At 43.3% G+C, this 24,776-nt stretch overlaps 1 protein-coding gene, 1 long non-coding RNA gene and 1 other non-coding gene across 3 annotated transcripts in view; all 3 read right to left on the bottom strand.

The window, feature by feature from the left end:
- The window catches only part of LOC131668432 (Krueppel-like factor 7), a 298,845-nt gene that overhangs the window by 6,230 nt on the left and 267,839 nt on the right, over positions 1-24,776 (bottom strand). The window contains exons 5-6 of the mRNA XM_058942603.1: positions 11,640-11,901; positions 8,213-8,436 (exon numbers count right to left, since the gene is read on the bottom strand). Coding sequence (XP_058798586.1) covers positions 8,213-8,436; positions 11,640-11,901 — 486 coding nt within the window. The remainder of the gene's footprint in view (positions 1-8,212; positions 8,437-11,639; positions 11,902-24,776) is intronic.
- Positions 1,530-2,682, bottom strand: LOC131668435 (uncharacterized). The gene is made up of 2 exons (XR_009302268.1): positions 2,477-2,682; positions 1,530-1,820 (listed from the first exon to the last, which is right to left on the bottom strand). It is a non-coding gene; the product is annotated as an uncharacterized LOC131668435 (long non-coding RNA).
- On the bottom strand, positions 24,291-24,505 carry LOC131668441 (small nucleolar RNA U3). Its single transcript, XR_009302269.1, has one exon. It is a non-coding gene; the product is annotated as a small nucleolar RNA U3 (small nucleolar RNA).

Raw genomic sequence — 24,776 nt, 5'->3', positions numbered from 1 at the left:
CGAGAGAGAGCGAGAGAGAGCGAGAGAGAGCGAGAGAGAGAGAGAGAGAGAGAGAGAGAGAGAGCGAAAGAGAGCTCGACAAACAAGGATGGGAAAAGACGGATGTGTGAAGCGAGCAAGGAAAGATCTCCGTCAGGGTCGATAAAAGTAAGGCCCTTTGATATAATCGACGGCCTGTAGGGCGACGACGACGACGAGCGCTTCACACCCAATTATTGCCAGCCACCGTTCGTTAGTCGAAAAACCAACCACCACCACCACATAGAGTGATGGACTCTTATCGGTTACGATGGACAGCTGTCTTTACTGGCAGGATTCTCTCTCTCTCTCTCTCTGTCTCTCTCTTTCAAGCAGCAGCAGCAGTATACGTTCCCCACTGCACCGACGATCGATCTATATTTCTATCGAGACTTTTCTCAGGGAAATTGTTTTGGCTTCTCCATTGTGCATACGGGGTCGACTATGAGAATGGAGGGTTTGAGGAATACAAAATTACTAGTCTTTTTTTCAGTAGAAAAGATGAATAGGTAGGATGTAATTGTAACAAATACAGTGGTATATGTTTTTTTTCCGCGTATCTCAGGTACGCGATGGGAATTTCGAGAAAATGTGAGTCTCTAAAAGTTTATAACTATTTTGGAACGACTCGTAATTTAAAAAGACACAAGGACACAGAGCAAGGGTGACACGGCTTACTCGTGTCTGATAAAAAGACACATTTATACATATAGACCGAAAGTGTTGCGGCGGTAATGAGCGAGTCTCCTCGCGAGAAAGCGATAGGAGAGCAGTTCGTCTTCGTCTCACTCCCGTGCGACGTATGTCCGAGCTAGGCGCGCAAAGCAATCGGCGTCGTCATCGTTCGATCGCGTGAGAAGCGTTTTGCAGCGCGCGACCGCCGCTCTATGATTGCTTGTCGGCATTTGTACCTACAACTCGAATATCTTCGCGATGTCCGCGTGTATTTTTCGTCGGCTTATCGATCGAAAGCATTAAAACTGCCGGTAATCCAGTATTTTCTCTTGCGGCGCAAGGAGGGAAGGGAATTGGGATAAAAGGAAGCACGTAAAATAAGAAAGAAAGAGAAGCAGGTCTCCGGCGGCTCTCGATCAAGCTTATCTCAGGGATGTATCGATCCCGAGACAATGCGACGATTGACGGAAAAAGGGGCAGGGACGCGCGTGCGCGCCGATCACCCGATCGATGGGAATCGATCTCCGGCTGATTTTCGTTGATTGCACAGTTATATGCTCCTCCTCCTTTCCCTAGTCGATCAAGTGTGCCCGCTTTCGACTTATCAAGAAAGTCAGGACTTTCACACTCGTTAATTACATGATAATTAAATTAAGATGAAAATTAGAACACGTTATTTTCGGACTGATATGATAATTGATGATCCGATAATTTAAAAAAAGAAAATAGGGACAATTCAATGCGTTACATTCTTAAATATGTTAATAATTGAACATGGATTATTCAAAGATTAAGTAATCCTTAGGCATGAGGAGACAAAAGAAAACAGCACAATATCGACGCGCGCATTTATTTCTGTCGGCTTAATAATTTAATAATTACAAAGTAGGTGATTGTGTGTGTGCGTTTGATACCTCGGGATACGTAATATATCATTATTTCAAATCGCAGAATCGTCTACTGAATCCAGAAAGATTCAGGTGGCTCATGGTCGACGTGTCCCGATGGGCAGTCATGATCTGGGCAATGAATCTTGGTGTCATGATCATCCCCACCCGGCACGCGTTTCACACAAGCGCATAAAGTGCAGCCAGTGAAATAGGCCGTGCCGAATTTGCATCTTCTCTCTGGAAAAGTTTTGTTCAGCTATCAAGCCTTCGTTTTTTTATTGCAGCTAACGAAAGCGAGTGAACAGTTGTGTTAGGTCTGAATGAGTAATTGACATTCGAAGTGGTGGTTTTTCCAGTATGAAGCTACTTCAATAACTAGCGTTGCGTTTCTTTGAATGTCATTAAAACTTTCTTTAGGTAGTTATCACGAGATTTCGCGAAATCGTTGCTACTACTATTCAAAATGTCAAAAGATCAAACATAAAAGATATCAAAAGACAGATTGGTGTCACCACATAAGTATGAAAATAACGAAATAAGAAAAGCTGGCAGATGAACGATGTATTACCTAACGTTTCGCGAAGGATAGCTTTCGAAGTAATGGAATCTTAATTCTCAGTGAGTTAAATACCACCTATCGGTATCATCATTTGCATTAAAAAAAGTCGTTTCCCTGATTTTCCCTCATCCGTAGACCACACCGTAATTACAGGAGTGACGCGCTTATCAACAGTTATCCAGTTGATCCGAAGTTGACACGAAGCGTTATAAATGCATTAGACGTTAATGTTGCCCCAGCATTATCGTTCCGAATGAATTATCGTGCGAATGACACTGACGAGGGCCGAAGCTCTAAGGTGACGAAGGAATGAAAAAAAGGGTCCGTTTCAAACCTGCTTCGACCAGTAGCGCCGTGGATGATATGATCGCCAGAAGAAACAGGCAGGAATATTTGAGTGACATGCTCAATCTATATACCCCGCCCGTGTCGGCGTTAAAAGTGACGATGAAAATAATATGCACGTTGATCGGATCGGAGTCCAAGCGACGACTGGGCCGCGATTGCAGTGTCGCCAAGCGCTTTAAATGTACTCACGGATCGCCGGTTATTTGTTTTTCCGTTTGCGCATTTCAACAAGTCACCCTGTTAATATCTACGCTCAGTTTAATAGCTCTGCAATTTCTCTCTCTCCCTTCCTCCTTTTTAATTCCAGTTATGTACGCGCACCGTCAAACTGCAGAGATTGTCAAGAGAGTGTCACGGCGTTGTTTGATTGTTCGGTTTCCTTTTTTTCTCGGTGTCACCATTAGCAGGAAATGCATACTGGAATACTGCTTCTCAAGGATAGTCAATGTGAAGATGTTTATGTCAGTAAGTCAAGTAGCATCATGAAGACTCAACGCATAAACAATTTTCTTGTGCATTTATCATAAAAAAAAACGTCATTACATAAGTTCTAATTATTTTCCCAGATCCAGGCACCTTTGGTTTCAACGCGTGATTTTGAAGAATCCTGCTGCCTCCTGCAATTCGTAACGGAGTCAATTAATCAGTAGGTCTCATTACAAGGTCATCAATAAAGCACTGCTCCAGTTTTTTTTCCATATAATAATGTCTGCAGTGGTATCACACTGTGCGCAAGGCCATTTATCTGCTATGGAGCGGCAGCGATTCAACGTAAAATATTGGTTGGCAACTGTTCAGACTCTCCTTCTTCTTACTTTTCTTGGGATTTTTCTCAGGAAGGGCGTAAAATAAAGTCGATTGTTGCGTAGAGAAAAAAATATTTTACTTAGAGATGATGGATTTTTTAAAGAGTAGTTATTTATAGAAAGTGTATCTGAAAACAATTCCAGAGTATCATCTGAAAGATTCAACAATTATTTTCTGCTGCCTATAGAGCAATTTTTTGGTCTCGATTACTTGATTTTAGTCATTAGCAGAAAATGTCATTTTATTCAATATAGGTTCTCTCTGTAATTTCATTGTGAACCGTAAAAATGATATAACGAGAAATATTAAAAGATTAAACGAAGACAAATGCAAAACCTTTAATTCGCAAAACAATACCAACAATAGCGTTTCTTTACTGTAGACAATTAAAAATTATCTGTCCATCGGTTTTCCCGTCGATACGGGGTAAAAGAGAGGCCGCCGCTGCCGCCGTCGCCGCCGCCGCCGCCGCCAAACAAAAGCAAAAATTCGCTGTTGCGCCGAGCCCTTCAATCAAGGATTTACGATCGGTAACCGACGTCGCTCTATACGTTTCAGGGCGTTACTCGAGCGCGAGTATATAGCAAAGCAAGGAAAAGAGGAAGAAGCGAGCGAAGTGCATAAAACGTCGCTTAAAAAGGCGAGAGTACTAAAAAGCTCCTCTCCGCGCGTTCCCTTCGATATATATGTATATATGCGAGTACAAACGTTAAAAGTTTTACATCTACCGCCGTGTGGCGGCGATGATGGTGGTCCTCTGCTCTACGGGCCTATAAGAGTATCATTTCAAACTCGTTAGCATCCGCGCTTCGCGTTGCGCCGGTTGGTTTTTGGCGCGCCAGAGAGAAAAGGTAAATAGCAGTGATTGTTTCTGAAGAAGAGATAAGTTTGATAATTGACGTGGAGCCGTTTGCTCGCCTACTGACTCTGCTTGTGAACGGCAATTGTCGTTAATTGGTTTACCAACGCTTCAGAAGCTAAGCTAGTAAAGCGCCACAATAAAGACACAATAATATTCGTTTAATCCTTTCCGGATCATTCCTTGGAATGATTTTCGACGAACGCGAGATAAGCCTGATGCTCGATTTTTGGATTCGTTGTCCCTTGCAAGCGCATTCGTTTGCCCGAACGCATTGCAAATGTCAATGGCGCCTAATTGCTGATTTCTTGAAAAAATCAATACAGGGTTCAAAACTCATTGACCTGTTGCGCGCAACGCAGCCTCCCACACGAGATACGTGCTCTCGAGTGTACGTACCAGTTGATCGAGGGGTTCGGCGCGATATAAATCCCTGAACGGCACGCCCTGGGATCGACGCGACCTTGAGCGATTACACGGCCATCCGTAGTAATCCCTTCGCTATATGTTTTTCTTTCTTTTGGTCTGTGGAAAGGTGCATCGCCAACTTCTGCGAGTCGACAATCTCCCATATTAGCCCATGATCAAAGCCGTGGTTCGGCGGATGTCCCGTTACACTTGCAAACTATATCGATTGTTACAAAGGCCAAAATGCTTACTGAATATCCGTTGCAAGGCCGGCGATTTTCCGAACGCGGACAGGTCGCTGCGGCGCGATTGAAAAATCCAGTTTTCCCACGCATCAATTAAACACCGTGAGGTAGTGGCCCGTGACACAGAGAAAAAGCATTTTTCCATTACCCTATCTCGCGATAAACATCTCGCGCAGAGAGAAAGAGAGAGTTGGCGAAGACGCGCATTCCCGGCGGAGGTCGCGCGCGCAACACCGTCGAGAGACCATAAATTCCGCGAGTGCGCAAATTCATCCGGCGAGCCGTGGCGGACTTACAGCGTTCCTACGCGCGGAGACGCATTGTAAAGTGACCGACTTGAGCTTCGAGGATATCACAGGCTAATCTTTAAATTATGTAAAGATTGGGACGCGTCGATGTGAATGACGGTAATGCAGATTTTGTTTGCGGAGTTATATGTCAAAGGCTCGAATGGTTTAGACGATGCCTGTAATTCCGATTTGCATTTAAACTTATTACTGGGGATTATCGAATATTTTTTTCAATTGCCTATAGCACTTTGATTTTATTTTTAGCTTAATTTATATCTCACCTTAATGTGATTTCTGTGTGGCGCAAATTGGTTTTTTATGAATCTCAATGTCAGGGATATTCTACGTGAACGTGAATACAGAATGTATTGAACTAAAGTAAGAATGTTACAAAATATATATAGAGTATATTTTGCGTCATTATTATGGGAGCATGAGGAGTAGTAGCCGTCTACAGCGGCTAGCTTTGGAGTTATAAATTTTAAGGCTACAGTGATTTTTTAAATGTTTGCTTATACATTTTTTCAAGCGATAGTTTAGTAACTTTCAATAAGAATATTTATGAAAAATTACAATCCTAAGATAGTCAAGAAATAATTCAATATCTAATGGATGTTTAAGGAAAAATAATTATATTTGATACAGCAAAATACCGATCAGAACTTTAATTTACGTATTAGTAAGATAACTAAATCATTTATGAATTTTACATGAAAGTCGTTGTTGAAACATTTGATTTCTTTTTGAGTCTTGAAAAATCGATGGATTCCGTGTTTTATTCGTGACACAGAACAAATTGATAGTCTCATCAACGAGACCTGCTATAAAAGAAAAGAAAATTATCCAAGCAATCACTTTCATTTCCTACAATACATCGTAAAAATAAATCACACCACTAAGTGCAAAAGACTCACATTGTTTTCCTGCCGAATATAAAATCGTCTCGTTTTACAAATTATACAAATTGAAGCAGTAATGTAAAGATTGCGATACAAAAGCGAGTGGTTTAATTGCGATCGGTATAAATACACAAGAGAGAGAGAGAGAGAGAGAGAGAGAGAGAGAGAGAGAGAGAGAGAGAGAGAGAGAGAGAGAGAGAGAGAGAGAGAGAGAGAGAGAGAGATAGAAATCCTCTGGATTGCGTGACCGGATCGAGAAGAAAAAAAACTAGTTTGATCGTAGCGGCGACGCCCTGTTATTACGTCGACGCAACTCGCCAAATCGGCCGAGAGTCAGTTGTCCACACCCGCGCGTTCGTACGATTTTTCGCACTCGATCGTAGGACACGCGATTGTTCGGTTCCGACGTGTGAGACCGGAAATCGACGATTGCGCAATTAAAGTATTCATTTGTTAGCAATGAAAAATAGTCGAAGCGAGATTAATTGGTTACACGTCCTTATTTTTTTTATATAAAAATGGTGGATTTGGATGAATTCATCCAAAAAGGACAAATTTTTTTTACCTGCACAATCGTTACTTGTGAAAAATATAGAACACGAATGCGATTTTTCTTAAGACACTAGTAAAAGTGGACGTCTATCTTTATACGTGTTCCCTGCAATACAGAATAAAGTATACGCTATGTGGCAAAATATGGACTATAAATTTTTTTCAGGATACTCGAAAAAGTTAATATTTACTTTTGTAAAACTGAATACTCACAAACGATTACTATCCTAAAATAAGATTGCATTGATATTTCTAAGATTTCGTGAATGTAAAACACGAATGCAGGTTCTGTGGGACAGTGGTAAAAGACGACGTCCACTTATTGGTCATCTATACGTGCTGTCGCTACCGATTTCAGTGCTGCAAACGAAGATACTTGCTAGAAGATTCAATATACAGATAATGATTGCAAAATTTTTCAGTAAATAGAAATGTAATACCTTACACGTTCGAGAAAAAACAATTTAAATTCCCTCTTTTAGTGCACAGTAAAATATTAATTTCACTCTTCACTCAACGTAATTCCCCCAAAGCCATATAAATCTCTCCAGCCGACACTAAAAGTAACCACAACAAGACAAGAAATGCAACGAGCGTGCGATAGAATAATAGCTTTCGTAAAAGGTAAGTCAGTCAAAGTCTAATTTGTCCGGCGCACGCAGAAAAATACCATTTTTCGTCGTTGCGGTTCTCAGGCGATTGAGGTGAGGGCCGTGATGTGGCAAAAAAAAAAGTCAATTGCATTGTTCGAGGGGTGAGAAAAGAAAAACGTACGCGCGGCCGTAGTAATGTTTCTCTCGATTTGGGTGGATGTACAGCGAAGCGCGAGTTAATTGCGACAATGCGAGTCGTCGGCGAATCATGAATTTATAAATAGTCGGTTCTTTTTCAAATGGAATCGACGAGTTTTGTTATCGCGCTCGCAAAGCATCGACACTAATTCGTTGCGCAACCGATTCGCCTCGCATTTTATTTATTTTTTGTTCGCGACACAAGAGAGACACGTGCAAACCAACGCACTGACGCTCAATTTGTCAAGCGAAATGAGAAAAGATACGTCACCTTCCGCAATACTTCGGCTGAAACCTTCGCAATTTCTTCATATCAACGCGATAACAGGGCACTTCTGCGTGCACGCCGTAAAGTACGAGTGCGCGAGCGAATTATTGCGCCAAGCGAATCACGCGGCTGTTCAGGAGAAATATTTTCACGTCTTGGTGGAGGGACAAAAATCGAGTATAAACGATGTGCGTGCGTGGAGTCGTTAGAATGGGGCGTCTCATTACTTACTCTCAATGCACTTGACAATCGCGCTTTTTAATCTTGCGAGCGAATTTCTCTGGGACTGGCGAATAATTTTCGAATAATTATTCATTTGAGAATTACGAAATGAGTACCGATGGATACGATTAAATTAACATGAATAATCTTACATTTCGCTTGCAGAAATGATCATTTTAGTCAACTGTTCTAGATTTGAATAGAAACAAAATCCTTGTATCTAAGCATAGAGGATCAATTATTACAAACACCTACTTTTTTTCTTTTAGTATTACTGTTTTCATTCCTTTTTACTTCTTTTTTATATCATAATAAATGTAAGCTTCAACTTTCCTCGTAGTTATTCCGAGACACAGTCAGGTTTCTTATCGATTTACTTACCGGTGTGAGTCCTCTTGTGAGCCTTGAGATGCGAGCTCTTGGTGTAGACTTTATCGCAGCCGGCGACGTCGCACCTGTGAACTTTGCGTCGTTTGAGAGCATCACCGCATTCGCCGTCAACCACACTGAGGCTCGTGCCATTGCCACCAACGACCGCTGCATTGTTGCCCCGGCCGCTCAAACCGATTCCCGGTGTTAACGCTGGTCGCTTGTTGTGGAATACCCTGTTCAATTAAATCGTAATTAGAGTTATTTTAGTCAATGGATTTGACGGGGCATTTGTCAAATACTCAATTGGAATGCGATGATTGCATATTCTTTTCTTACTAAGTTAATTTCGTAATGCTATGTATAAGTATAGAACTGTCGAGCATATTTTAGATTGCAGTCTTTTACCAGCCCTCTTTCGGTCGATTATTCATCAAAACAAACAACACAAAATCGATAAATTACGATTCGGAGTCAAATCCGCGGTACGCAATAAAATAGTATCGATCAACCGACGAATTGTCAACCCAACCCAACCCAATCGGTTTCAACGGTCCGCGCAAACGTAAAGCCAACGACGAGGCGATCCTGTCATGTCAACGACCTCGGCCATTGATTATGGCGATGTGAAGCGCAAAAGTACTCGCTCGTGGAGGGTAAAAAATGAAATCAAAACTCATAAGCGTGTCGATGTCTTCATTCGTCATCATCAGCATCAAGTTTTTATAGTTCGCGCTGTCGGTCAACTTTCGAGATGAAAAATTCATCGGCATGCTATGTGGGCCGTTTTTCCGCGCGTGCGAGCGAGCTTTCGTAAGAATTTCCGTTTCTGGACGACTCGAGGGAGAGCCACCTGTCGCTTGTGTTTTTTCTGCAATTTTTGCAAACTGGTATGTCTTGTTGCCCATTAGCGGCGCGTGTACTGAATCGTCGTAGCAATTCATATATTTATGACGGTGCCCCGATCGACGACCCATTTAACTTATCCTTCTTTCGTCGCTCGGATACGATGCCGATTTATATTCATCGGCGCAATAATAAAAAAGAAAGCGCGCACGATTTTACAGCACGCATATACATGTATGTATTATACGGGTTCGCATAATCCCAGCCCATAAAATGAATGAAAAACACAAATACGCCGATCGTTTGATTACAAAAGGCCCCGTGCGAGTCAGTTTTTGGCGCGCACATCAAGGAAACCTGTCGTTAGATCATGGAACATGGCTGTGGCCACGGTTAAACAATTAACCGCTTAACGACGCGCGCGCCTTTTGGAAATTACAACCGCCCCAGCGAAATCATCTCGGAGAGCTGATTTTGCTTCGGGTGTGTGCGTCCGCTTCCGTGTATCGACGTGTTACTTTACGAATTTTGCACAGAGTAATTGCGCGAGATAGGTGGGCCTTCTTCGCGCGAAAGGGCCGTCCGCGCAGGTGCACGTAATTTAGGCGAGGCTGGTTGCTCCTTTTTCTCTTCATCACGAAGGGGAATACTCGGTGAAAATTATTTTGGGGTTTCGGAGATCATACGAGAGAGAGAGAGAGAGAGAGAAAGGGCGATCTTTAAGATAAATTGGGCAAAAAGCTGCCGAGGTGAAATTTCAGCGTAGGTACCGTGTCTTCGGACGCGCGTAATTTTTGATGGACGGTATCGAAAGAGGCTAAACCTTTTGAGTAAAGAAAGGGTATTAGTATGCAGTATTCTTAATGCGAGTAAAAAGCGCCGGAGCTCGGCAGCGCTCACAAGGTAGGCGATGCGCGCCGCGCGGCATTACAATATTTTCTTGCGCGCGTTTGGCGCGGCATTCGAGCACGAAGCTCATTTGGCGGCATTAAAGAGCTCGAAAAAGAAGAAAAAAGGACGCGGCGTGCGATATAACAGCCGTTTCTAAATCAATCTACTACTACACGCGCTCGCACGCAAAACCTCATCAAAACGGCCTTTCCGCGAATTCGCCAAGCGAATCAATGTCCGTCCGCGCGTCCGCACTTAAGCTCGCAACGAAACAATTTGTCGCTTCTTGCGAAATCATCATAAAGGCATCGGGGAGCACAAGAAGCCGGTGATTTATTATCGGCGCGCATTACCGATTTTACGCTCGTCTACTTTTCTTTGGCGCGACCGCGACACGACAAATTTCCGCGATGCGTAAAGTGCCGTGATTTATAACGAGGCGCAAGCTGTTAAAAGCATCGGAAAAACAGCGTTGATGTTTTGATTATTGGAAACCATTCGCGTGCGCCTGTGTATGGCACTTAAATTGCTCGAGCAACTCAATTTTTTTTGCCCTCGATTATATGGACGAGCGAGGTATTTGCGCTCTACGCTTTCCATGACTTTGCGGTTTATGAGACGTGGCGCTATTCGATGGATTATTCACGATGTATAATTCATTGTTTATTGGTTTATCGTAGTTTTATGGATGATCAATGTGACGCGTGCAGAATTATTCATTTGGATTTTGAACTTGTCTCGCGGAAAAAGAAACAGAACATCGTGAAGTACGCTTTCAAATGATATGACGAATGATTGACAGCACTTCATCGTCCGTTCCCGTCGTTTCGAAAACCATCGGATACTTTCGTCGAAATACGTAACTGCAAAAGTTGAGGCGCCACGAGAGCGTTAACGGCGTGCATTCGGCTTAATCGCAAACAAGTCCAAAGTAAAATCGACTGTCGAGCCGCGAGACGCGCGAGGCGCCGCGAACGCGTCGCAACAATAACCGAACTTTCGAAATAAATTCCGGCTGGCAAAATAGAAATTACGTGCAGCGCCTCCCCTGCGAGCGCGCAAAAACATATCCCATAATTTCTCGGCGTATATTTTTCTTTCATTTTTTGCCGAGACTCATCCGCTCTCTCTCTCCGATGTACCTGCTGAAACTGCCTAGTTGAAGATCCTCGATAGATAGAGCGAGGACGTCGGCGACGGCAGGGGGGCGAGCGAGCGCGCGCGGCTGACATGCGGGCGGCTCGCCAGAAATTTATATGCGCCGACATTGCCGCGTGACAATCATTTCGCCGGTGCATGACGGACGTGCTCTTGTTTTTGTGTACCATTGTTCGCTGATTTTTTTCCTTTTCTTTTTTGCCCTGCGCCTTTTTTCAAGGAGCTGCGTTCCGCGCCTTCTGTGCTCTTATAGAGAGCTTTCGTTATTTATGATTTGCGGAAATTGGCGTGTGTGTAGCGAGGTAGGCGCCTTTATATATAATTCGTGCGCTTCGCGGCTCGACAGAAGAGACGCTCGGGCGCTTTGCGTTTCTGCGCTACGGTGCATTGTCGCGCGAGAGCCTTGTTACGAGCGTATTCGAGTAAATCAGTTTTCACTTTTTTTACGAGTGACTTGCCAACGATTTCGTTATACAGCGACGAGAAAGTAGATTCGGTAGCGAGAAAAGCCCAACTTGGAGTGCAGAAGACAAACGGTACTCACAGAGAAGCTTCCTTGATCTTCTGCAAAGCGAGTAGCGCAGCTGAAGATGAGACGAAGACAGGATCAGGTGGCTCGATGGAGCAGACGGACGACGAGACTTCCTGATGATGGCGATGGCGTTGTTGTTCGCGTTCGCGTTCGCGTCGACTTCCCGCTCTTGTGATCGCTTCCCTTTCGCACTCGGAGCGTCGCGTTCTTTCGCGCTCTTGCTGCTCACGCTCGCGCACTATGTCGGCTAACGGCAACGTCGGCGACACTGGAACTGAAAACAGTTTAATTTTTAGTTCTATGGTATATTTATGGTTTATCGAGGGATACGGGTTATTAAGAAAAATAATATATGTTTTATAATACTACATTAATACAATAGACGTCACATTGAGTACTGTTTTTATTTCTTTGATATGATATTTTATATATACGAGACTAAAACATATCTACCTTCCGAATAGCAAAGTATTTACAAAATTTGTTCGAAAAACATGCTTATATATTTTAACAAATAGATCACATATTTTAATAAAAAATTAATATTTTCTGTACGTATTTTTAAGTTAGAGACGATTTGTTGTAATTGTTCTTAAGCAAAAGATAAGCGCGAGGGAACAATCTGCAAAAACCGAGCAAATGATCAAACGTTCAATCAGGTTGCCGATAAATTTCACATATTTTTCACAGCGATTATCCTTCCCGGAGTGCGTCGTATACAAAGACAGGGATGAGGACCTACTGAAAACTATGAAATATTCAAAATCGGGTACCACCAAAAAGAATACGAACACCAGTGTGGAAAATAGGCAAGAAGACCGATAATACCAGGGATTGTTTAAAAGATGAATATAACAAATTATCAAGGTTTGATATACGACGTCCGTACTAAATCTCTGATGTATATTGACAAAGGACCGTTCGAACTAAATTAAGAAACATTAGTTCAAAGACGTTTCAACGAATCAAGGCATGTACTTCACGAAATATTTACCGAAATTCAACGTCGAAAGGTGAACGAATGAATGACCTCGCACAGGACTAGCGCGCGAAAAACTTATTCGTCAACAACGCAGCCGGAATTGCGATGATAAATTTGACAAAGCCTTGGGAAGCTATGAACGTATGGTGAAAAGAAACGCGCTAGTAATGAGTTTTGCTATGCATCCGAATGCCGGTCATTTATTTTTTGTACATTGAACTATGGCGGATAAAAATGTCAAATACACAATATCGGTAGATGAATCGGAAGGTCTATACATAGGAGCGTTTACAAGTTTAATCTATGGAACACACTAGTACGACTCAAACGACAAATTGGACCGACTGTCACTCATTGTGATGCTTTTATTGCAAATTTTTCCCCTTTGGTTATTGATTTCCATGCCAACAGACTTTACTGGAGTATCCCATATGTGAATGTCATTGAAAGCTCGAAATTGAATGGTATGGATGTGACGGATATGATTCACCGTGAATTATTTTTCGAATTGATCAAAGATGCAACAACATCGATATCATTATATGTTCATTATATGTTGAAGTACAGAAGCGTTCGTCGGTTTAACAAGAAAACCTTGAAAGAGGATGAGGACTTTGAGATTGTTAACGCAGGTGATTGATTGAATGCTGAAATGATGGTTTACGATCCTGGAGTTTATCAAATTATCAACTTATCATCCAAGTTTTATTAGCTATAGAGGAGGCGAACAGCACTGTTTAGCTTATCCGAAAGATCATTCTAAGGTGGGACTAGTGACACTTGGTATAATTTATTTAAACCAAGTGATATACTGTAATTTAAAATTTATACACATAGTTTAGATGATTTTTCTATATTTTGTGATTTGTAAAGTTAAAATAAAACTCAAATCTGTTTTCTTTAAGACATAAATATTAAATATTTTCAATCTAATAAATACACAGTTTGGCTCAACGAGATCGACGACACTACTTGTTTCATATTTAGCTCCAGTTATTTTCTTTTTAACTTTATGAACTGACAACAAATACTTATTGGAATTTTATAAAGAGTAATCATTGCAAGCGTTTGAAAGTATTAGTAATTGATATTGGATAAAACATTGAAAACGATCAAGTTGAATGGATTAGTCTATTGAAGATGATTTTATGAGGTAGTTTTCAATTGACATCATAAAATTCGATTGAACGACTCTTTATAGTGCAATATTCATGAAAAATCTAGCCTGGACCGTTGTTATATCGGAATTTTCATTAAAGGCGCTTGCTTCTACTTTAAAGAATCTCAATGCATGCCAACTTCAGCTTTCTAGCACACACTATTAAAAAAGAATCATTTTATTCCACGACATTTGAATTGTGGAATATTTGGAAAAATTTTAGTATTGAAAGGCAAATAAAAATTTTAAAGTATGAAGGTACAGTAATTTATCTGCTACTATCAAACTTGTGCATAAAAAAATCATTTTTTTTATTTACGTAACATTTTCAGCGTGTCTTTCAAAATATCGATAGACTTATATTTTATCGATAAAATCATATTCTATTTGTCATCTAGTGACCGCAGTATTTATTTATAAAAAATAAAACTACTTGAAGCTTGAAATAAATCGTTATTACGGCGTCCAGTACGCTAGAATCACTTAATACTCATTAACGGAGAAAAGTTTGGACTTTCTAAGCCTTTTCTGAGAGAAACAAAACAAAGGAAGAAAAAAATGTCTATCATAGGGGCAGATCATCCGACTTTGCAGATAGACATGCAGACACACAAGGAGAGTGTCGCGTGGTCGCGAAATAAAGACGTGTCCGCGAGCTTTTTGCGCATGACGCGCGCCTAGCCCCGCGCTATTTATGGCGCCCGTATGGCGACCACGTATAAAGTTTCGAGACGTAATTTAGAGATTCACGCGTTCGCCATTGCCAGGAGATTTGTAAGCCTTTCGAGAAACTCTCTGCCGCGGGGTCAGGTGTTGCTTCTTGGCGTCTGTTGCAAGCTTGATTTCTTCATTTGCCGGTGACGATCTCGCGACGGGGCTTCCACGATGTTCGCGCAGGGCGACGCAGATCCAATTAGGGGTCCGCTAGGCGCTCGCGGCGTTCGATCGCCGAACGACCCTCCTAGAATTACGCAATTGATCTGGCACTCGACGCCTGGAATGAGCGACCGAGAAGGCGAGAGCAACAGTCGCGGACCGGTGAAAATTGCGCGCCGACGGACGCGTTAAATTGTGAAAACGACCGTCGGGCCGGTAGTAAAGCACGCGTGTACCTCGGCGCGCTGTGAAATCCGACACCTCGAGCGTCTTCGTAATTTAGGGACGAACTAGCGCGGCGAAATTGCTCCTAATCGCCTGCTCGTGCCAGGTATATCCTTTGACAGCCTGCGCGTGCAGCAGGCGCGCGGCTCTAATTTATCCGATGCCGAGGACGCGCGAGAGGCTGTATAGCTGCTCCGATCGTTGCGCCACACGCTTCTCTTCCTATCTGTGCCGTCTCGCTGTTCATTCGGGCAGGCGAATTAGGAGGGCGTTAAATTTTTAACGGCAACGGCATTGGGAGCTCGAGAAAAGCGCAGAAAGTTCCGCGAATCCAATCGCGAACATTCATCAATGATTGTGTTAGGAGAAGATCTTTGTTGAAGTTGAAAAATTGAAGGATGCCACAAGCAATTATTGAGTCATCTGCAAGCTGTTAAACATTGATCGGCAGTTACCTTTAAATTGAAAGTTGAAAAGAAAAGCCGCGTGCAGAATAGCTGACATTAGTAGTCGTACGCGAATTATCGTTCTCAATTTTTTTTTTCTCAAAAAAGACTCGGTCGGAATGAAGGAGCGAAACGCAACAATCAATTGCGCGTCGAACGCCTTAATCAATCAGCGGTTCGTTCGCAGCGATACGTGCGCCTTGCACATATCTCTTCGTTATCCACGTCGGAGAGATGGCAATGAATCGCGCAGCTAACTCAGGGGTTAAGATCTTCTGGGAGCCGGATAATTGATAAAGTTAAATGGCGCGCGAGATACATACTATATAAGAAGGGGGGCTTAATCCGACGATTTATGGTCGAACGCATTCTTTTGCGAGTCGCGCCGAATAATTGAAGGATAATCGCAGCGCCTAGACAAGACGGGCTGCTGCTGCCGCTGCTGCATTATGGCTGTATTTCGCGCTGAATTACGCGCGCGTCGAGAATAAAATACGCATGTATGTATACGTATATATGTGTGTGTGTGTGTGTGCATATATATATATATATATATATATATATATACACACACACACACACACGCTGCTGCAAAAGCGACGCGCTCTAATCCTTATACGCATACGTTTGGCTGGCATGTATATGTGCCTAGGAGAAACGAACGAGCTCCTCGCTTTTCGGACGTCATGTGTTTATGACTTTTCTTATAAGACGTTACATGTGTTGCTAGACATTTGTTTGCTCGATGGCTTTGTTGATATACGCAGATTTTATGGATCTTTATTATTCATAAGGATATTCTTTTTCTTGAATCATCGTCTATTTTACTATTCGCCTATTTTATTATTATTTGAATTACATTGCATATATTAATTAGTGGGTATGTTACAACGAAAGCATGCCTTTAGTTTTGAAAGGTTCAAAGCTTTAGCATTAGAGGCAGTTGTGTTTGGCGTGGAAAATGATGTAGCGCAATGATGAAATTTCCTTGGCGGGATTTCAGCGACGACATCTATCATCGGATGAAAAACTCGAGCGAAGCCCCGAACCGATGTCCGTGCGTTCGCGTCCAGGGTTGAAAAGGCAACTTGGCGAGAAAAATCGCGTAATTAATCGCGAGCCGTCAAAACTTGGATCTCGAGCGCGCGCACTTTTGTCCCCTCGATCCCTCGCGCGAGCGGCGTCGGTTTAAAAGCGCGTCGTCGCTCGTAAATTAAAAGCTTGCCCGAGCTCTCGCGCGTACTTGCGGCTCTAACTCACCTGTTGCGGAAAATATCCCTTTATGCGCGCACGCGCCTCTTGGCCGGCTTATATCGAGCCCGCATCTGGCGACGCAACGCGAATGCTTTATTGGTTTATCGCTCGCTCATAATCTACTCCGAGCGGCTTTCCCGCGCGCGCGCGCCTCTTCATCTTCAGCCACCCGCGTTGCCTCGCTGCCTACCATGGCTTCGGGAACTGTGCGTCGCCGCGGCTAAAGATCACCGCCGAACAAAGGGATAACGTTTGGCTTCTTCGGATTGCGCGGCGATCAGAGAAGACATGATTCTACAAGTTGACGGCAAGGAAGAGCCAAGTCTTCCGTGCTGATAAAGTGTATTGTCAGCGCCAAAACTGCGCGCTTAAAAAATCCTACTTCTGTTCGATCGCTTAGTTTTTTTAAATGAGAAACAAATGGTTTGTACTGGGTAATTACCGGAATTTTCGATTTTATATCCCGCCAACAAAAGTAAGGGATGAAAGAGTAATGTCTCCAAAGAAAGTAAAACCAATATTTTCAAGATAAAATCTACTAAAGAATATTTTTAGATTGATCAATGGTTTTAGGTTGATCATTTCTAAAACAACGTCTTGATAAAACCTGAATTTCCGACAAAAACTCGATGGACCTGCACATTAGCAATGGATTAATTTGCTTATTGAGTTGCTACCCAATTACTCGATAAATTCATACACTATTTATTCAGCCAATTCAGCAACGGCGATTGTCTTCGCGAAATAAGCTTTTACAGACTTATGGAGCACACAATGCACAAAGCCCGCGCACGCCTTAATTGGTTCAACTCCATTACGATCTCCATTTTCCTCTGCTTGCCCTTTAGCCGGTGTGTCTACTTTCTCTCTCCTCCGTACTTTATTGTTTTAACGCGCACTGCCCACTTTAGCGCATTGTATCTTGCAGCGCTAGGTTGAACAAGACTTTACTTTTAAGAACTTTATTTCCTATTCTCGAATTCTAAATTATGATTTTTTGAACAAGTTTACCGCGAGTGTTGAATCGGCAGAGATTGACTGTGGAATAAAATGTGCAATTTCAAGTCAGGATTATTTAACTAGATTTATTGAATTGAGAAGTCAACCAGGAAAGGTAAAAGTATAAAGCAAAGTCCCAGTCGTTTCAAAAAAGGAAATGGCAAATTCTTGCAAAGAAAAGGAAACCGAAAAAATTTGCGTAATGATGATTTACGAAGTATAACTCGAAAGCGTGCGTAGGTTCATTCGAAAGCACTAAAATTAATAACCAAAAAGCGCGCAATGGGAAGGTGCTGGCGCGCCCGCCGCAGCTTTGGTTGCGTCGGTAGCGTTCAAAGCGTGCAATTATCCACCGTTATCGTTACGCGCCTGGCTAATTTTTATGACGCAACGGCGAGAGAGAGCGAGAGAGAGCGAGAGAGAGAGAGAGAGAGAGAGAGAGAGAAAGAGCTCGCGTCGAAAAGGGCATAATTCAGTTGGCTAATGACGCAGTCGCTAAGCGAAAGGAAGGGGAAAAAAGTGGAAGGAAGGACTGCACTTTCGCACAAGGCGCACACGACCAAAGACGCAATTGATTCGAAGTGCGGCCCGAGTACTTTACGAGATTACGCGATGTTTTTCGGCAGGCATGTGTACACGTCGGCTTTATGGTGCTTGCCGTTGACGTGCCTTTTTCTTTATTGGCTCCCGATGAATCATCATAAACTTTATTCAGCTTTTATTGCCTTTATTTAGTGAAAGTGTGCGAACGTTTATACGTATCTTATGGCTTGGATGAATAAATTGATTCGCGAGAATGACGAGGACGAGTTTTTAACGAGGGCATCGTCCACCGTCAACTTCAACGACTAACGACTTTCGGAGCTCAATGTTCGATAAAATTGAATCAGTTATATGTATCTAAAGTAGCCAATAATACGTTATTAACGAGGAATAAAACGAGGAAGCCTCGATAGATAAAACTTGCCGCGCACGGGGCTATTAATATTTTCGTGTTTTCTACGTTCCCAGAGCAATCCGCGCGCACTCGACTCGCAATCCCCCGCGTCGGCGTGAATTTTCGCGATACGCTTTGTCGCGCGCGCACAATCGACACTATTTTACCCAGCGATCGCGACTTGCATTTAATTAGCAGGAATGGACAGCTACCACGGCGATCTCCGAGCTGCATCGGATTCAATTTCGTCATACCGTTCGACGGCGACAAATAGACGCCGCGGTACGATTTGTTCGCTGCGCCTACGCACGCGCGAGGCGAGATCCGATCCAGCTACCGTAGGATTTATACGGTAATTAAGGACTCCGGCGGACGGTAAAAACCATCTCTCGCAGAGATATGGGTGCGCGGTCGGCGAGCATTACGAAAAGCAGCGGAACAATGTCGAACGCCGTGCCTTCTCTTTTTCTCTCGCGGGGACGCGCGAGTAAGCTACCGTCAAGTTATCGTCACGGCAGTTCGGCTGTCGCGCTCGAAATGGGATCTCGAATAAAGCTCGGCGTTACATTGCGAAATCCTGCGACCGAACGAATTGCGCGCGGCGGTCGGCCAGCACAGAAGAATCGCCCCGTTGTAAAACTTTAACTAGCGAGACTCCCAACGATAAGAATAAGCAGAAACGCACAATAAAGAAGAGCAGCTCGCGCGCTATATACACGCATCGCGAGAGATCACGAATCCCGATAGCGTATCCGTCTCTCGATTTATTGCCGTTTTACAAGTGCTGCTGCGCACTGGAAGGCGGCCGCGTCCATTTTATTTTCCGTCGTTACCGGCGAGAACAATGATTTCCACCGGGCCTCGATATATAATGCACCGGCTGATTGTTTTTCGCGCGTATTAAGTGGTTCCGTTCCGATTATCGTGTGTGCGCGCGCGCGGACGATTTTCCATTGTTCGCTCGGGCCATTCGTCATTCGCTTTAATTGTTACGCGATATTAGATTCAGACGTGACTTGGGCTCAGCTTGCAGATTCTAGCGCGCACTTGGCAACTTCTGACATTGTTCCTCGCGACGCATAATGCCACGGAGGACTGATTTATGGCGGTCGATGTCGATTGAGTCGATATTAATTCGGCACGCTGACCGCTCGCCTCCAGGTGCACGCGAGAGCCTGGCTCCGACGGCCAATTCAGCGTTGCGCGGGGCGTCGAATCTAATCCGCGCGGCACGTGCGATTTCCCGAGGAGAACCGGCAGTGCCGCACAAATCATCTTTATCAAGCCGCGCGGGAGGCACACTTTGCGCCGGTACACGGCCGCGCGCCGATAAGGGCAGCACCGCGCACGCCGCTCATTCGAATTCAATAAACAGGCTCATGCGAATCGAACGCTCGCTCGCCCATAATCAGATCTAAGGCACCCCTCGGCGACATAAATCAGACGACACAACTGTACGACGCCGTATGCTTCTCTCCTCGCGCGTTACGCGTTTGCCTTTCGAAGATGTTGCCAGGATATTATCCAGCTCATTGTTTATTCATTGCTTTCATTTGGATTTCTTGGGCTATTGGTCAATTGATCTTGCTCTTGATCGTTCGTAAAGCATTACTGAAAACCTGTGCGCTGTCGAACATTGCGTTTCATCAGAATTTCATAAAAATTACGACAGTCTATTTTTCGACGTCTCAGTGCAGTCGGTTTTCTAAAAATCACGCTGCATACTTAAATAACTGTCTTAACTACGTCCATGAAAGTTTGCGATCGCCAATAATCTTTATGAGAAATGCTACTACAAAGCCCTTTAGTAGAAGCACATTTAATCGAACCCAAGGCCAATATCCATAAAAGCGACAACTACATTCGAATTCAATGCCGATGGCGTATAAGAAATGTCCTTGCGAAAGCGAATAAGAAAAAAAGTACGAAGAAGACGACGACAAATTCATAGCTAATTAAAGAAACGCAATAACATAGGTAATAAGCGACGCGAGCCAATAAAGTGGCTAATGAGAGTGCGGGGGTAAGCACCGCAGCTGGGCGTCCATACGGGCATAATAATCAGTAGAAGTGCTTGTTATCGGCGAGTGATTGTCTCGTATCCAAGACATACACCTGCGGCTCTTTTCTCACGCGTCGCAATTAATCGTCTCTAAATTTCCGTTTTAAGTCCTTCTTTCTTGATTTCCAAACGACCGATTAATTAATTTAATGGTAATTATATAAAGGCGGTACGCAGCTTTGAAAGCCGTCATGGCTGTAGGCAGTAAATGTAAGCAGTATAATCTTTTTTATATCGACAGAGGATGGTCGTTTTTATTTTCTTCATTGATAGATTTTTTCCATTCGAAGGAAGCAATAAATGTTACTGGATATCGAGCTCGAATGGATTGCCCCTGCGAAAAGTACATACTTGAATTTTCATTAACTATCGGCTTATACGGCATATAATGAACGCACTGTGAAACGCATATTTCATTAAGCCTGCCGCCACTAACGAGGTGTGCATTATGGACTAATTAATCGTGCTGGTCGACTTGCAAATAGGACTTGGCTTTGTTTCAATACGCTTTAAATGGATTAATGGTCCCGAGAACTTGTATCTATAAAAAGCTAGCATTTCAATAACGATACTTGACCCGTGCGAATCGATGACAAAAAAAAAGCCAATTTACGTATAAAATTCCGACTCGATACACAATCATATTGCAACGCAGTCCCGTAATAAGCCCACAGGAATTCGAAAAAAGTAAGAGAGGCAAGAGCCGCGCCTGATCAACGGCGACCCCGCGTCGACGCGTGTGCCGCTAGTCGACGGCGCAGCGCGCCGCGGAGAGAGGAACAGACCGTCGCGGGAGACGCGCGGCTTATCTACGGCCGCGCATCGCGCGCTACGACCTTTGCTTAAAAGCGCCATCAGGTATACGCGATGGAAAAGCTATGCGCGCCTCCCTCCCGCGGCATACATTATCCGCCCTCCCCCTTTCGACTTCGCGCGCGCATACCGCGGCGCACGACCGAGCGAGAGACGATTTTATTGGCTTTGGAAGATGGAGAAAGAAAAAAATCCCACGGATTTATTTATTATGTTGGGAGCTGCGCGCACGTGCGATTTGTATATTGCGCGCACGATCCAGTTGAATTTGTGATCGCTGAAGTTACTGGTGCTGATAAGATTCATTCTTTCGTGGTGTATCGACGGCTGACTCGTGAAAAAAACATACGTCTCCGGAGCCCGCGACTATTTTGAAAATCACTCGAATTTGTTGGCTTGAGATGCTTTGTTGTCCGACAGCGTTGCAGCGTTACCTGGAGTTGATGGATTCTGCATTGAAACCGAGTATCGTCCTCCATTTCAAGTTCGCAAAACAGTCGGTGAAAAAAATGATAATCCATTGACCACGCGGCAAAGTTTATACATTGGCAATGCATAGAACGACAAAAACCATTGACTTGTTCGGCAAATGCCTTCTCTCCGCGGCAGTCGACAGTAAAATAGCCAAGCTTGGCGGCGCAACGGGCAAACACGATTGTAACGCTTACCGCTCGGCGAGGTGTACACGATGCAACTCGCGAGGAAGCAGCAGCATGCGCTTCCTCGCGTTTTTTCCTCTGCATCCCTCTCTCTCTCTCTCTCTCGCCGGCGAACGAGGCTCTACGAATATCGTACGCTGGCGCGACTTGTATAAGTGCGTGGCCGAACCCGCACGGCCATTCATAAATACATCGCAATGTGCATGCGTGCAGCTCTTCTCAACAGTAAATCCGCAACAAGTGTCCAGCCGTACGGTGTACGCGTGCGCTAACGGCTACTATGATGGACGACGACGCGTGCCTGGTGTGTATGCATTGAGCCGGGCGCTCGTTGCGCGCCCATTGTTGCTTCGTCATTTTCGATTGATATCGCGCGACGCGGAAAGAGAAGTTGGCCAGTGGGCGATACGAGCTCGGGCGAATGATCGTGGGAAAAAAATGATCGAGTGGCGCGCGCGCGAGCACGGGACCTATAACTGTAAGACGATGGTCTGGATAATGAGAGAAACATCGTTACATTTTCGAGCCAAAGGCGCTGACCCTACAAATGGTTATTGGCGAACAAATGGATTATTTGCATGAAGGCTTTTACGGGCCGCGCAATCGTTCTGCCCTCTATAAATCTTAGGAAAGGCTTCTACCGTCGCCGATTGGCGATATATAAATTTTCTCTCGATCGCCGATACGACGGCCCACTTGGATCACAACCAAATGAATTTAGCAAACTGCATTTCCGGTACACGCCGAGTAATGAGTCTCAGATGGAATCGGGATTTCATTTTTTGTTCTTGTAGACATGAACCTTCACAAAATTTTGATTAGTCCAAAAGATAAGTTACACGGTCATTTCAATCGTTAGCTTAGCATAATAAATTTTAAAGTATAAAATCTTTGAAAGATTGACTTTAAAAGGTAAGAATACATAAGCGCGGCTGATGAGATAAATAACATAACGAATTATCCGAGAGTAAGAGAGTGGAAAGTGACAGCGAAACCATCATAAGTAATACGCTCATTTGCGTAATTATAGGGCGAGCGCGGCACACGTATATCGATCAGCTCAATTCTATTGCAGAGCATACACTACATTACGTTTAAATGAACCCATATACTTCATAAATAATTGCGTATTACATTCAACATTGTACGTGATCGATACTCTGATTGCATATATCAGTATAAATTACTGTTTAATTAAATGCCCTCCTCGTGCGCGGTTTCACGCATTACAATAAATTTTAATATGTGATCTCATTTTATCTCGAGGGCAAATACATTTGGAATTTTAAGCTGCGTCGCGGAAGTTGATATTGCGAACAGCTATTTTGGAATTCCATTGGCAGTCCTCTTAATACAAGTCAATTAAGCAATATTCAATCAATCCACTATGTACTCCGCTTTATTATTAATTTTAAATTCTAGAAAATTCTGGCCATTTACGGTCTAATAGACCGCCGATTCCGTGCCCCTCTTCTCACACGTGTATTTTCTCTTCTATGCTCCTCCAGGGAGCAGTTTTACCTGTTTTTCATGAGCGTTTAACCCGCGTGCTGCGCGCGATCGCTATAAAAATTGCCCGCTGAGAATATGAGCCGCGGGAAAAACGCGGCCGAGATCGATTGCCGCAGCAGCGGTTTTGACTTTTTTGCCGCCAGGAGAGTGGCTTCCTCTTTTAAGCGCACTGCGCCATTCGCGCGCGCGCACGCGCGTATGTCTGCGAGCGTGCAAGTGGCAAAATTATGTGTGAAATGAACTTGAATGCGGCTTGAATTTTTAAATACTATATAAGTATGATTAGCTTTTTCTTCTCACTTTACAGTTGCTAAGCGCTATATGTTTATGATTTAACGACCATGTTAACGCCACGATTCATCGAGGATTGTGGCATTGTTTTTTACTGGCTGAATTATCTCAAGTTGACGAACATAAAGCTCGTTAAAAATTATACCTTCGACAACTTATCGCGCATCAACACATTATAATGATAATGAATACAATTGAATAAACGAGTATGAAAATATTGAAGAATACTCGATTCTATGTATAAAAATAATTAATATTCAAACAAGTATTCGGCATTAATAATTAATTAATTTAAATAACATCATTGGAAAATTTTTAATAATTCATCATTTTTACTTGAAAAAGAAAACAAAAAATCATTGCAAACGAATATTAATACTTTTATCCAAAAAATTGAAAATATTGAATACTTCCTAATTGTTCTTTACTTTAATTTATAATAAAACAAGCCACTCAGAAAACTCATCCTCCCATGCCTTCTACTCAAAGAGTAAAAGGTGAACGATCATCGATGACTGGATACTCAGCAAAGCCGAGTTTCCAAGTCGTCCTCACGCTCAGGAAGGAGAGCTACATCTCCTCATCGTGGTTGCATCGACTCCTACTTTGGGTAGAAAGTCTGTGAAGATATACTACAGAAATGATCCTGTGAAGTATGATCTTAACTTTTCTCGTTTATCCACCTCGTATATGAGCACTGAACTTCATTAATTCTCTTGCAGGTGACGATCATTTGGATTCGGGCCACCTAGCGGACATTTATCCTACTACGGAGGGACAAAACAGAAAGAAATAGATAGTCGCGTACGCTGACGAAACGCGTGGAGTCGGCTCGGCTGGTACGCGTACGTTTGAGCGTTTTCCGAATTGTGTGTTCACTAGATGGAATGGTCAAAGTTTGATATTTTACTAATCTTTATTTTATTATACTTGC

The sequence above is a fragment of the Phymastichus coffea genome, unplaced genomic scaffold (genome assembly GCF_024137745.1).
Source record: "Phymastichus coffea isolate CEN01 unplaced genomic scaffold, Cenicafe_Pcof_1.1 PCOF00077, whole genome shotgun sequence".
Lineage (NCBI taxonomy): Eukaryota > Metazoa > Arthropoda > Insecta > Hymenoptera > Eulophidae > Phymastichus > Phymastichus coffea.
This window is presented reverse-complemented; position numbering and strand designations above follow the sequence as displayed.